We start from the raw sequence: 11,764 nt of genomic DNA, 5'->3' as shown, positions 1-11,764 counted from the left end.
GCCGGGTACCTGCCAAGCACTACTTTGAGGAAGTTCTTCCGGGCGCTCGTTTAATAGAAGCGTAGTGCTCGAAGGATGTTGTGTTCGAATAGCATGTGCTATTGTAAAAGAAATATTTGGATATAATATAAAAACTTTTTATACTTGTGCTTTGCAAGAATTATAATACCTCCTGTGCGGCCGTTAATGTATATGTGTATATAACCTGAAAGATGGCAGTCGTTGGCTTCAGTCCCCACGCATATAATGTGGGGGTGTTTGCAAAAAGGCGCCTTTTCACACTTAATCCAACGTCTTGGTCCTACAAAGGAGGTGATAGCGCGGCGAACTAGGCAACCGGACTATAATGCTTTATCACTTTCACTTAGCCATAGGAGTTTGACATTGGGGCTACTTAATAGCCCCTGGAGGCACCGCGCTCGCCCGAATTCGGGGCGCGTGTGTGCCTGACTGGGAAGTGGCCCTTCGTTGATGCGGAGGAATCCTAAAGATTCCGAGAGTCATCGAGTGGTTGACCAGTCTCTCGCTATATCATGACAGTCAGTTTTCGGCTTTCTCTACTAAGGTGCTCGCCTGGCCGAACCGGGGCACAATCGCAGTAGTTCTCCTGGTGCCGCGTTAGCCGATATAACGGAACGTAAGGCAGCAAAACACAGGAGCCGGGCAAACCCAACATTTGACCAAAGACATGATTCGGAGCTGATGCATATAAGGCCAAACTAGCGACGCTGAACACTCCCTAAGGTATTCGGTCTTTATGAAGACGGGCCGAAACAGAGCCCATGGTAAAAAAAGCCCCTGGTGTCCAGGTACGCGCAAAATTCTGGCGTGACCATATGCCAAGACGCCAGCCTCCTCCTCGGTTATAGCGAAAACCGGGGAATGTTGTCAACAAGAGACAGTAAAAAAGGTTTACGTAGGGTCTTAATCTGAAAAGAATCCTTGAAACGGGTCCCTACTGCACGTCTGCGCCTGTGTCTCTGTTGTGCCATATCCTGGACGGGCATAGCACGGTGTTTGTCTGTGAAAAAGAGGAACTTTAGTAAAAAAATAAACGTGCGAGAAATCTATATTAGAATAAACAAAATATAGTTGGGGCAAGAAGTGAGCCGTATTGTCTCTTGGTGTGAACACGCGGAGCCCCTTGTACAGGGTTATGCGGCTATTAAGCCCATGTATGTTGACGCCGGACTCGTTGAGCCGTGTCCGGGATAGTTGGGCTGGATTAGTGTGCGGCTGTCCAGGCGGCCGCACCATTACCCGTACTTTGGGGGTCAATTGATATTCCCCTATAATGAGATGATGCCTCATGGGCCGGGCATTTTAAGTGCAAGGGATGCATAATGCGGTATTGCGTTAAAGCGAGCAAAAGTTTCACGTCCCAGTAGCGCTTGATAGCGACTTACGAATGGGGCGATGTGGAAGGTCAGCTTTTCGCTTCGGAAGTTGTCGGGTGAGCCGAACATGACTTCTAACGAAAGGGAACCCATACTCTGGGTATCTGGGCCCGGCGTGACTCCTTGAAAGGAAGTGTTGCCATGGCGGATTATAGCTGGGTTTACCCCTAGTTTGCGGATTGTGTCCTGATATAACAGGTTTAAGTCACTGCCGCCGTCCATAAGGACTCGTGTAAATTGTAGTCCGTCAATAACCGGATTCAAGACCAAGGTAGTCCAGCCTGTGTTCCGGGCCCCTCTGGAGTAATCCTGATAATCAAAGGTGATTGGTTGTAACAACCAGTGGCGGTGCTCCTCTGGGGCTAGCCGTGTGGCACGTGTCTTCGCAAGTGCCGTTCTGTTTTCCCTTTTGTCATCCGAAGTGAATTTACTGTTTTGACTTCTTGTGGGAACTTCTTTTATTCTCCAGTGTTCTGCTTGTGGAGTGCGTCGTCATCCTCGCTTGGTGTGTCGAGCCCCTTGTGTTCGGCATTGAGTTTACCGGACTGTTTGAAGACCCAACAATCTATGTGGGTATGGTTTGCAGGTCTCCCAGGGGTACTGTGGATTTGACATGTTTTGTCCAGGATTTTGTTGAGGTTAGACAGCTCGTCCCTGTCATCTTTGGGTGGCGGCTTTTCTGATTTTGCCGAGAGCTTTTGAATCCAGCATTGACTGTCGTGCTCATCGGGCTATTATCCTTGATCCGGCGCTGTTCTTTGTTACGGCGCGGTTTCCCGTTTCCATCTCTGAGTTCGGATGTACTCGGGTCATTGGTGCTGCTTCTTGCCAACCAGCTATCCTCTCCTACACAAAAGCGGGTCATGAGGCTTGTTAATGCGGCCATTGTTCTTGGCTTTTCTTGGCCGAGGTGTCTGGCGAGCCATTCGTCTCGGACGCTATGTTTGAAAGCTGCTAGGGCCTTGGCGTCCGGACAGTCGACTATCTGATTCCTTTTAGTAAGGAATCTGTTCCAGAGTTTCCGGGCTGACTCTCCGGGCTGCTGAGTTATATGACTCTGATCATCTGCATCCAGAGGTCGGACATAGGTCCCTTGAAAGTTTGCCCGAAAAGCGTCCTCGAGCGCTTCTCAACTTCCCATGGTGTTTTCGGGAAGGCTTTTAAGCCAATGCCGGGCTGGCCCTTTGAGCTTAAGGGGTAAGTATTTTATGGCGTGAAGGTCATCTCCTCTGGCCATGTGTATGTGGAGGATATAATCCTCGATCCAGACTCCGGGGTCTGTTGTTCCGTCGTATGCTTCTATGTTCACGAGCTTGAATCCCGCGGGAAATTCATGATCCAGCACCTCATCGGTGAAACATAGGGGATGTGCGGCGCCCCTGTATGTAGGTGTGCCGTGATGTTCAGATATTTTTTGCATCGCATTGTTCGCTGGAGCTTGCTTTCTTGGCCCATATATGGATCTAGTTGGGCCAGTTTTGCGAATCCTTAGGCGGATCGCACTCGTATTGAGTGCAGCGCCCTTTGTCGCTTGAGACCGATTGTGGGGCCGTCTATCCGACCTGGTGGCTTCCTTATTTTTTGACTGTGGGGGCTTTATGGCCTCTTCATCAAATTCCAGTAGTAGTTTCCGCTCCGGATAGCTCTTTGTGTGACGACTGTTGCCGTACTTGTGTGCGGTATTGAGTACTTTGCCCCATCTGATTCTGAGTGCATCTTCCGCTGTTTTAAGCCTCCACTTCTGCTTTTTCAGGCTACGTGCAGTGGCAACGAGCCTTTGGTGGAGGTTCTGATGTTCCAGCAATTTATCCGGCGCGAGGTCGTCCAGACTATTATCTTTCCCGGGGATTGGTTGTTCGGATTGTCCGCCCTGTTCGGATGGTTGCTCGATGGCATGTTCGTCTTCCATTGATTCGCCCTGCTCTATGGCTGGGTCTTTATCAAGGTGGGGCTTGGCGTGGCGCTTACGTCGCCGCTTTGATTGTTTTTCGAGGGAGCGATCCCTGGTTGCGCCCTTTTGATCCTCGTTATCATTTCTTTTAGGTGTGTCCATCATGTATACATCATATGATGAAGTGGCTTTCTAGTGCCCTATAGGTGCTGGTTCTTGGTCATCTCCTCCATCGGCGTCCATACCGTCGATGTCTTCGGAGTCGTAGTCGAGCGTGTCGGTTAGATCGTCGATAGTGGCTATGAAGTGGGTGGTGGGTGGGTTTCGAATTTCTTCGTCGTCCGCGTCCCAACCCTGCTGACCATAGTCCGACCAGGGCTCTCCTGACAAAGAGAGAGACTTTAGTGAATCCAGGATATCGCCAAAGGGCGAGTGCTGAAAGACGTCCGCGGCGGTGAACTCCATGATCGGAGCCCAATCGGGTTCGATCGGAAGGGGTTCGGAATATTCAGAGTCCAGAACGGAGTCCGGCACCTTGGAGTCACGGGCCTTGCAAAGTACTAGGCTGGTATTCGGCTCTATCGCCGTAGAGATTGCGGCTCCTGGGGCAGTGTCCAACCGTCCGTCCCTAGCTAGCGCAGTCGGCTCCGAGCTAATGGTCGGAGCGGACACCTGAGCGGCACTCTGGGCGCTGTCCGGCGGCAGAGCTAGATCATGCCCATAGAGACAATGTGGCATGCTCGGCCGTGGCTCGAATCCGTCGAAGTTCAAGTCCCCGCGGATGTCGGCCCTGTAGTTTAAGCTTCCAAACCTGACCTGATGGCCAGGGGCGTAGCTTTCGATCTGCTCCAGATGGCCAAGCAAGTTGGCCCGCAGTGCGACGCCGCCGAATACGAAGATCTGTCCGGGGAGAAAAGTCTCACCCTGGACCGCGTCGTGGTTGATGATCAAAGAAGCCATCGGGCCTAAAGGTGACGACACAGAGGAACTCTCAATGAAAGCACCAATGTCAGTGTCAAAACCGGCGGATCTCGTGTAGGGGGTCCCGAACTGTGCGTCTAGGCGGATGGTAACAGGAGAAAAGGGACACGATGTTTTTACCCAGGTTCGGGCCCTCTCGGTGGAGGTAATCCGGACACGGGACGAAGTCTTCAATCTTGTATCTTCATAGTCCGGGAGTCCGGCCAAAGGTCATAGTCCGGCCATCCGGACACCCCCTAGTCAAGGACTCCCTCAATGGACCTCGGGACATATTCCTCCGAGGACGGGCGCGGAGCCAGGTGGACGACAACCTTCTCGTCGTCTCCGAGGACAGGTCCCAGTCGACGGATCCAGAGTTGTTGGACTCAGATTCACTACCCGCCATGCCGGAGAAGGTCGGAGACTAGTTGGATAGTGGAGTGGAGTGCGAGTGAAGTGGTTAGGGTTTCGTTCGGATGCTGATAGGTAGGGGATATTTGTGGGGTTGGGTGGACCAGTGTGGGCTGGATCGTGTGGTAGGCATGTCCAGGCCTACCCACATCTGCCCCCGATTTGAACTGGGTATGGAGGTCGTGGGACAACCCAGACATATAGGGGCGGTTTGAGAGGTCCGGTTGGTTGCATTGTCGTGGCCAGTCAATGATCAGGCCATTCGCCCGGGCGTATAGGGAGGATATGAGGGGTTCGGTTGTAGATGCTCTAATCATATTGTTGTTTTTGGTGGGCGTCATTTGGATGTTCATGTCATCAAATTTTGTGTCAAATCTCTTATCATTTTTTACGGATGAAACTTCGCAATGAAAACGGTTGTGTGCATCAATCAATGACAAGACTATTTTGTTCGCGAGTAAAGTTTATGTTGCATGACCATATCGGTTAGTGATATTTTTCCGCAGAGGCGGCAATGACCTTGGTTGGATGGCGCGTGGTGGTCGTCCGTAGCGTCCTTGGTGGCTCGATCTGGAGCAGCCAGATCTGGTCACCGGGTCTTGGGGCGCAATGTCCTATGGTGATCGGTGCAGTCTAGGTGGAGTCGGGGTGACTGAGAATTCAACTCATAGTTGGTAGGGTCCTTGGAGGTGGATGATGGCATCCAAGAGCGCGTGTGGGTGGGCAGTGTCGGGATTGGGCGTGATGTGTAACACTGGCTTGCGGGTGGATGCTGTGGTGGCAGTGTAACATTGTGCCCCGACGTGCTCGGGGTGGCTGCTCCAACGGTATAGCGTGTGAGCTCCCTCAAGCGACGCGAGGCATCCTAGCACCACTATGTTGTCTTATGGATCGGCGCTGAAGGCCATAGATGAGGCGTTGTGCAAGCTCGCCTAACCCAAGGCCAAAGGGCGAGGGCCGAGGCTTGCTGGGCAATGGCCATTGACAGCCGCCGGTTCGTGTCCCTCCCGGTCCTCCTGGACTGGCTTGCGACGCAGGTGTCGACTCTTTCTTCGATGGAGGCGCTGACCCAGAATCGATGGTTGATGTCGGGCTAGTAGTGGATGGAGAAGCCTCCGCTCCTCCTACTGTGGAGGGTGTGCCGGGAAGTGGACGGTGTTGGGGAACGTAGTAATTCAAAAAAATTCCTACGATCACGCAAGATCTATCTATGTGATGTATAGCAACGAGAGGGTGTATCTTCATACCCTTGAAGATCGCTAAGCGGAAGCGTTTATCAACGTGGTTGATGTAGGCGTACACCTTCACGATCTGCCCCGATCAAGTACCGAACGTACGGCACCTCCGCGTTCAACACACGTTCAACTCGATGACGTCCTCACCTTCTTGATCCAGCAAGACGGGCGAAGTAGTGGATGAGTTCTGGTAGCACGACGGCGTGGTGACAGTGTTGGTGAAGAACAATCTCCGCAGGGCTTCGCCTAAGCACTACGGAAACTATGACGGAGGATAAACTAGAGGAGATGGGGTTGCCGGCACACGGCTTGGTGTTTCTTGATGTGTCTTTGGTGCTAGCCTGCCCCTCTATTTATATGTTGAGCCTTGGGGTCGAAACTTGGAGTAAAAGCCTCCACAAAGTCGGTTTCACCCGAAAGGCAAGAGTCCTTCTCGGACTCCAGGGCCAGACGCCAGGGTTCCCGGTGTCTGGACCCAGACGCCAGGGACCCTGGCGTCTGGCCCTGGACTCCGTAAAACTTCCTTTTGCGCTTTCCAAAAACCTTGTGGGCTTTCCCCTTTGGCCCAAATAAAGTGTTCTCGTACCCAAACATTTCGGGAAACATCCGGAACCCCTTCCGGTGAATTCCGGAACCCTTCTGGAGACCAAACACTATTATCCCATATATCAATCTTTATCTCCGGACCATTCCGGAGTTCCTCGTCATGTCCGTGAACAACATCCGGTCACCAACATACATAACTCATATCATACTATATCGTCAACGAACGTTAAGTGTATGGACCCTACGGGTTCGAGAACTATGTAGACATGACCGAGACACCTCTCTGGTCAAGAACCAATAGCGGAACCTGGATGCCCATATTGGCTCCTACATATTCTACGAAGATCTTTATCGGTCGAACCGCATAACAACATACGTTGTTCCTTTTGTCATCGGTATGTTATTTGCCCGAGATTCGATCGTCGGTATCTCAATACCTAGCTCAATCTCGTTACCGGCAAGTATCTTTACTCTTTACGTAATGCATCATCCCGCAACTAACTCATTAGTCACATTGCTTGCAAGGCTTATAGTGATGTGCATTACCGAGAGGGCCCAGAGATACCTCTCCGACAATCGGAGTGACAATCCTAATCTCGATCTATGCCAACTCAACAAGTACCATCGGAGACACCTGTAGAGCACCTTTATAATCACCCAGTTACGTTGTGACGTTTGGTAGCACACAAAGTATTCCTCCGGTAATCGGGAGTTGCATAATCTCATAGTCGTAGGAACATGTATAAGTCATGAAGAAAGCAATAGCAGTAAACTAAAGCGATCAAGTGCTAAGCTAACGGAATGGGTCAAGTCAATCACATCATTCTCCCAATGATGTGATCCCGTTTATCAAATGACAACTCATGTCTATGGTTAGGAAACCTTAACCATCTTTGATCAACGAGCTAGTCAAGTAGAGGCATACGAGTGACACTCTGTTTGTCTATGTATTCACACATGTATTATGTTTCTGGTTAATACAATTATAGCATGAATAATAAACATTTATCATGAATTAAGGAAATAAATAATAACTTTATTATTGCCTCTAGGGCATATTTCCTTCAGACGGTTGGTGGTGTTTCAGACATTGGAAGCTAGGGTGGTGAACTCTGGTGGTACATCGCATGGTTGGCTCTTCGGCGGGTGCTATGGTTGCGGTGATGGCTTCCCCTCTTGGTCGCATGGGCGGCGAGATGGCAATATCAGGTGGCTCGGGCTCATTCTCTGTCAGTGGCAGTGCCGGCGCTCAGATCTGGATATGGGAGTCCAAGCTCACCGTTGTTGCCCCGAGAACTCGTGGTGACACGCGGTAGCTGCCGAGCGAAAACTTTGCGCTTTGGTGCCGACGAAGGTGACGCTCGTGGGCGCTTCTCTCTTCTTGAAGAGATCGATGCGGTTCTTCTCTATGTCAGGGTTCCCGGTCAAAACTCTTGTTCGCTTCGGACTCGGCAGCGGCGACACTTCCGCCCTCTTCTCTCCTGGGGGCGTTGACGTGGAGTTTAGGTGTACTAGGGTGCAGTGTGGCATTGTACTCTGTCTTCCCTATGTTCTCTTTCGGTAGCGTAGTCCCGTGAGCTATGCGTGATCCGGTCACCCCGGGATCTGCTTTGTAAGAGGGCTACCTCTCCATTTTATATCGTTCGCCGTGTTCTTTGGTCATTGTTGTTGCTTTATACTCCCTCCATTCCTATATGTAGGGTGTATAGTTTTTGGCACGGATATTAAAGAACGCACATCGAGGGATAATTTCACAAGTTTTGGCCGAGATTACACCTGACTAATTGACATGAGAAAATAGAGGAGATTGCCTAATATAAGGAAATATAATCAAATCCCTAAAAAAATATCCAAACGAGTGGCGCAATGCAATACACCTTATATTTCGGATTTTTTTCTCAAAAATCTATACACCTTATATCAAGGAACAGAGGGACTATATAAAATGGGGCCAAAGCCTGTTTTGAGATATATGTTTTGATAATGTTAGTGTGATGACATACGGCAATTTATATTGCCGCAAGGTTGGCAAACGCGGTAAATCCCGACAGAAAATTGAATTGGGACGGAGTTGTCATGCTTGTCAATTGAATTTGTCATCCGCGACCAACACAATCGCCACACGTTCGCATTTTCCATGCTCCCAACAAACGTTCCCTGGTTAATTCGGTCTTTTTTTGCAAGCAAGAACTACACCGTCTCCAAAGAAAAAAAGGACGCGGATTCAAGACGGCACAGTTACGTGGCGACTTCGGCAGCGCTACCTTTTGTGCATAACCAATTACCACTCCCTGAACTCCATGGACACCACTCTAGGTAGTTCGTGGTCTACACGAAATTAACTCACAGCCAGCACACGACGAATCGGTTCGTATCCGGCGGAGCCATAAACATGCAGGGGGACGATCATGGAGGTGGTGGTGGACAGCGAGAATGGCCGAGACGCCCTCTCCACGACGCCTCCCTCGCGGCTTAAAAAGTGCGTGGTGCTCCGCACGTCCAACCCCGCCCTCCTCCTTTCCCGCGCGCCAAACTTAGCCTCCCCCTCTCCCTCTCCTACCCTCTCCTTCCTCCATCTCTCCTCTGTGGGAAGGCTTTGGATCCCTCGATCTCCAGGGCCTTCCTCCTCCGACTGCTGTATCGCTCCACCACCACCACTATCCACATCCTCTCCATCGATCTCGGTCGATCCCCCGCACACCCTTCTCCGATCCGTTCATTCTCCCCGGCGACCTCGCGCCCTCCTCCACCGTCCCGTCTCGTCGATCTGACGGATCGAGGGACACACACGAGCCGGCCGTCCTCCGGTGGGTGCTCTCCTGCCTGCGCACGCGCGCGTACGTACGTGTATTGCACATACATACGGTGCGGCGCGACGGGATTGATGGCGTTCCATGAGGTCGAGGCGCCCCGGCGGTGCTGAGTCGACCCTCGATGATCGCCGGCACGCAGTGACGGCGGCGGCGGCTCCTCGGTCGTCGACCCTGCGTGTACCTTGGCGTTCTTGGCCCCCGCAAGGTCGCAGCAGGGCGTGGACGGATCGGCAAGATGAGCTGCTTGCCGTGTTTCGGGAAGAAGAAGGATGGCAACGCCGAGGGAGGGGGCGACGAGCAGGCGGCGGCGGGGCCGATGACGCCGCCTCCCGCCGTGCACTCGCCCGCGCCCTACCACGCCCCGGCTGCCGCCGCGCCCGTCGCCGTGGCAGCTCCGGCGAGCGTGACGCCGACCAAGCCGGCCGGCGGTGCGTCGGAGCTGGCCTCCTCTGCTTTTGTTTAGATTTCCTCGCGACGTCGCTCCTGCAGATTCAGTGCTTAATGAAACCGATTCATGCAGAGAGCGACGCCAACCCGGAGGACGCGCTGCGGCAGGCCATCGAGGTGAAGGCGTTCGCGTTCAGGGAGCTCGCGGCGGCCACCGACCACTTCACGCCGTACAACCTCGTCGGAGAAGGAGGCTTCTTCAGGGTGTACAAGGGCCAGCTAGAGAAGGAAGGGCAGGTACGTAGGCATGCTTGCCCTAAACAAGAACCGTATGATATGATCGCCATAGATATGTGCTTGCATACTGATTCGCTTGTGCGTTGGATTGATGGATCAGGCCGTGGCCATCAAGCAGATGGACAAGCATGGCTTCCAAGGCAACATCGAGTTTCTGACCGAGGTCTCCAAGCTCAGCAAGCTTCACCACGAGAACCTCATCGACATCATCGGCTACTGCGCCGACGGTGACCAGCGGCTCCTCGTCTACGAGCACATGGACGGCGGCACCTTGGAAGACCACCTCTACGGTACTCTACGCCCGCTCGTGATAAATTGTCCGGCCGGTGAACCGTCAACTCAATCGGTTAAATTGCTGATCAAATTTTCCCACCAATTCGACAGACTTGCCGCCGGAGAAGAAACCGATGGACTGGACGACAAGGATGAAGGTGGCCAACGGCGCCGCGCAGGGGCTGGAGTACCTGCACGAGAAAGCGGACCCGCCGGTGGTGTACGGCGACTTCAAGGCCTCCCAAATCTTGCTCGACGCCAGCTTCACGCCCAAGCTCTCCGACTTCGGCCTCCAGCAGCTCGGCCAGTCCGGCGGTGGCAACATGCCGATGGCGTCGCCGATGATGGGCGCCTTCGGGTGCCTCGCGCCGGAGTACGACCGCGGCGGCCAGGTCAGCATGAAGTCCGACGTGTACAGCTTCGGGGTGGTGCTGCTGCAGCTCATCTCCGGCAGGCGGACCGTCGACACCAGCAAGCCCGTCGAGGAGCAGAACGTCGTCACCTGGGTACGTAACTCACCACCGCATCCATCACCACGGCCATCGATTGGCGTCGACAATTTTTGCTAATTAAGGTTGTGCGATCCGCGGTGCGATCGTTGCAGGCACAACCGAAGTTCAAAGACCAGAAGAGATATCATGAGCTGGTGGACCCGCTTATCAAGAGGGAGTACCCGGCCAAAGCGTTGAACCAAGTGGTGGCCATGGCTTCCATGTGCTTGCAAGAAGAGGACTGCGTCCGGCCAATGATGGGCGATGTCGTCATGACGCTAGGCTTCCTCATGATGCTGCCGCCGGATCCGCCCGCCCCAGAGCCAGAGCCAGCCCCCGAGCCGGCACCCAAAAAGGACGACGAATCGCGTCGCTCTGGAAGCTCGTCGTCTTCTTCGGATGACGAGGACGGCGGCGAGGGCGAGGAGGAAGAAGAAGAGCAGAGTTAAGGATAAATTAATTGTTCCGGGATCGGTTTTGGGGAAATGGTAATAATATGCTTCAGAATTTTAATGTCAAAGAACCATGTAGACCATGTGGTTTGTTTGATGTGTCTGATGTGTAAGTAGTTCTATAGATGAATTGATTTTGGGGGTGGTTCAGGAAATGACCGTGACGATGGAACTTGAACGGCGGAGGGTCAGCAGTCAGGAGTAGACATGTTTAAAATATATTTTTAATTACAGCAGAGTTGCTAATTTGATTCGTAAAGCATGAAAGGACATAATTCGTTAGTTGAGTACAGTATATGTATGAAAAACATGACACAATAAAATGGTATCATTCTGATTTGCACGGATGCTTCACACTAAGAATATGTTTGGTAGCCTACATCGATTTTTGCCCTCTTGTATATGTGACTAAGTTGGGCCTGACTGAGTAAATACTAAAAGCTATGTGTGGACATACAGTAGTGCAGAACCGGGATTTAGCACCGGTTCGTAAGGCCCTTTAGTGCCGGTTCAGCAACCGGCACTAAAGCCCCCCCCCCCTCCCCCTGTACCGGACCGCCACTAAAGGGCCACCACGTGGCACGAGCCAGCGCCGAGGGCGGGGAGACCAT

General features: G+C 52.5%; 1 protein-coding gene across 1 annotated transcript; it reads left to right on the top strand.

The window, feature by feature from the left end:
- The first annotated feature begins 8,954 nt into the window (after window positions 1-8,954).
- On the top strand, window positions 8,955-11,492 carry LOC123093741 (probable serine/threonine-protein kinase PBL25). Its single transcript, XM_044515774.1, has 5 exons — window positions 8,955-9,681; window positions 9,774-9,937; window positions 10,038-10,227; window positions 10,322-10,716; window positions 10,815-11,492. The coding sequence occupies exons 1-5, from the start codon at window positions 9,489-9,491 to the stop codon at window positions 11,148-11,150; spliced, it is 1,278 nt and encodes a 425-aa protein (XP_044371709.1). The 5' UTR covers window positions 8,955-9,488; the 3' UTR covers window positions 11,151-11,492.
- Window positions 11,493-11,764: the final 272 nt, after the last annotated feature.

The sequence above is a fragment of the Triticum aestivum genome, chromosome 1B (assembly GCF_018294505.1).
Source record: "Triticum aestivum cultivar Chinese Spring chromosome 1B, IWGSC CS RefSeq v2.1, whole genome shotgun sequence".
Taxonomy (NCBI): domain Eukaryota; kingdom Viridiplantae; phylum Streptophyta; class Magnoliopsida; order Poales; family Poaceae; genus Triticum; species Triticum aestivum.
This window is presented reverse-complemented; position numbering and strand designations above follow the sequence as displayed.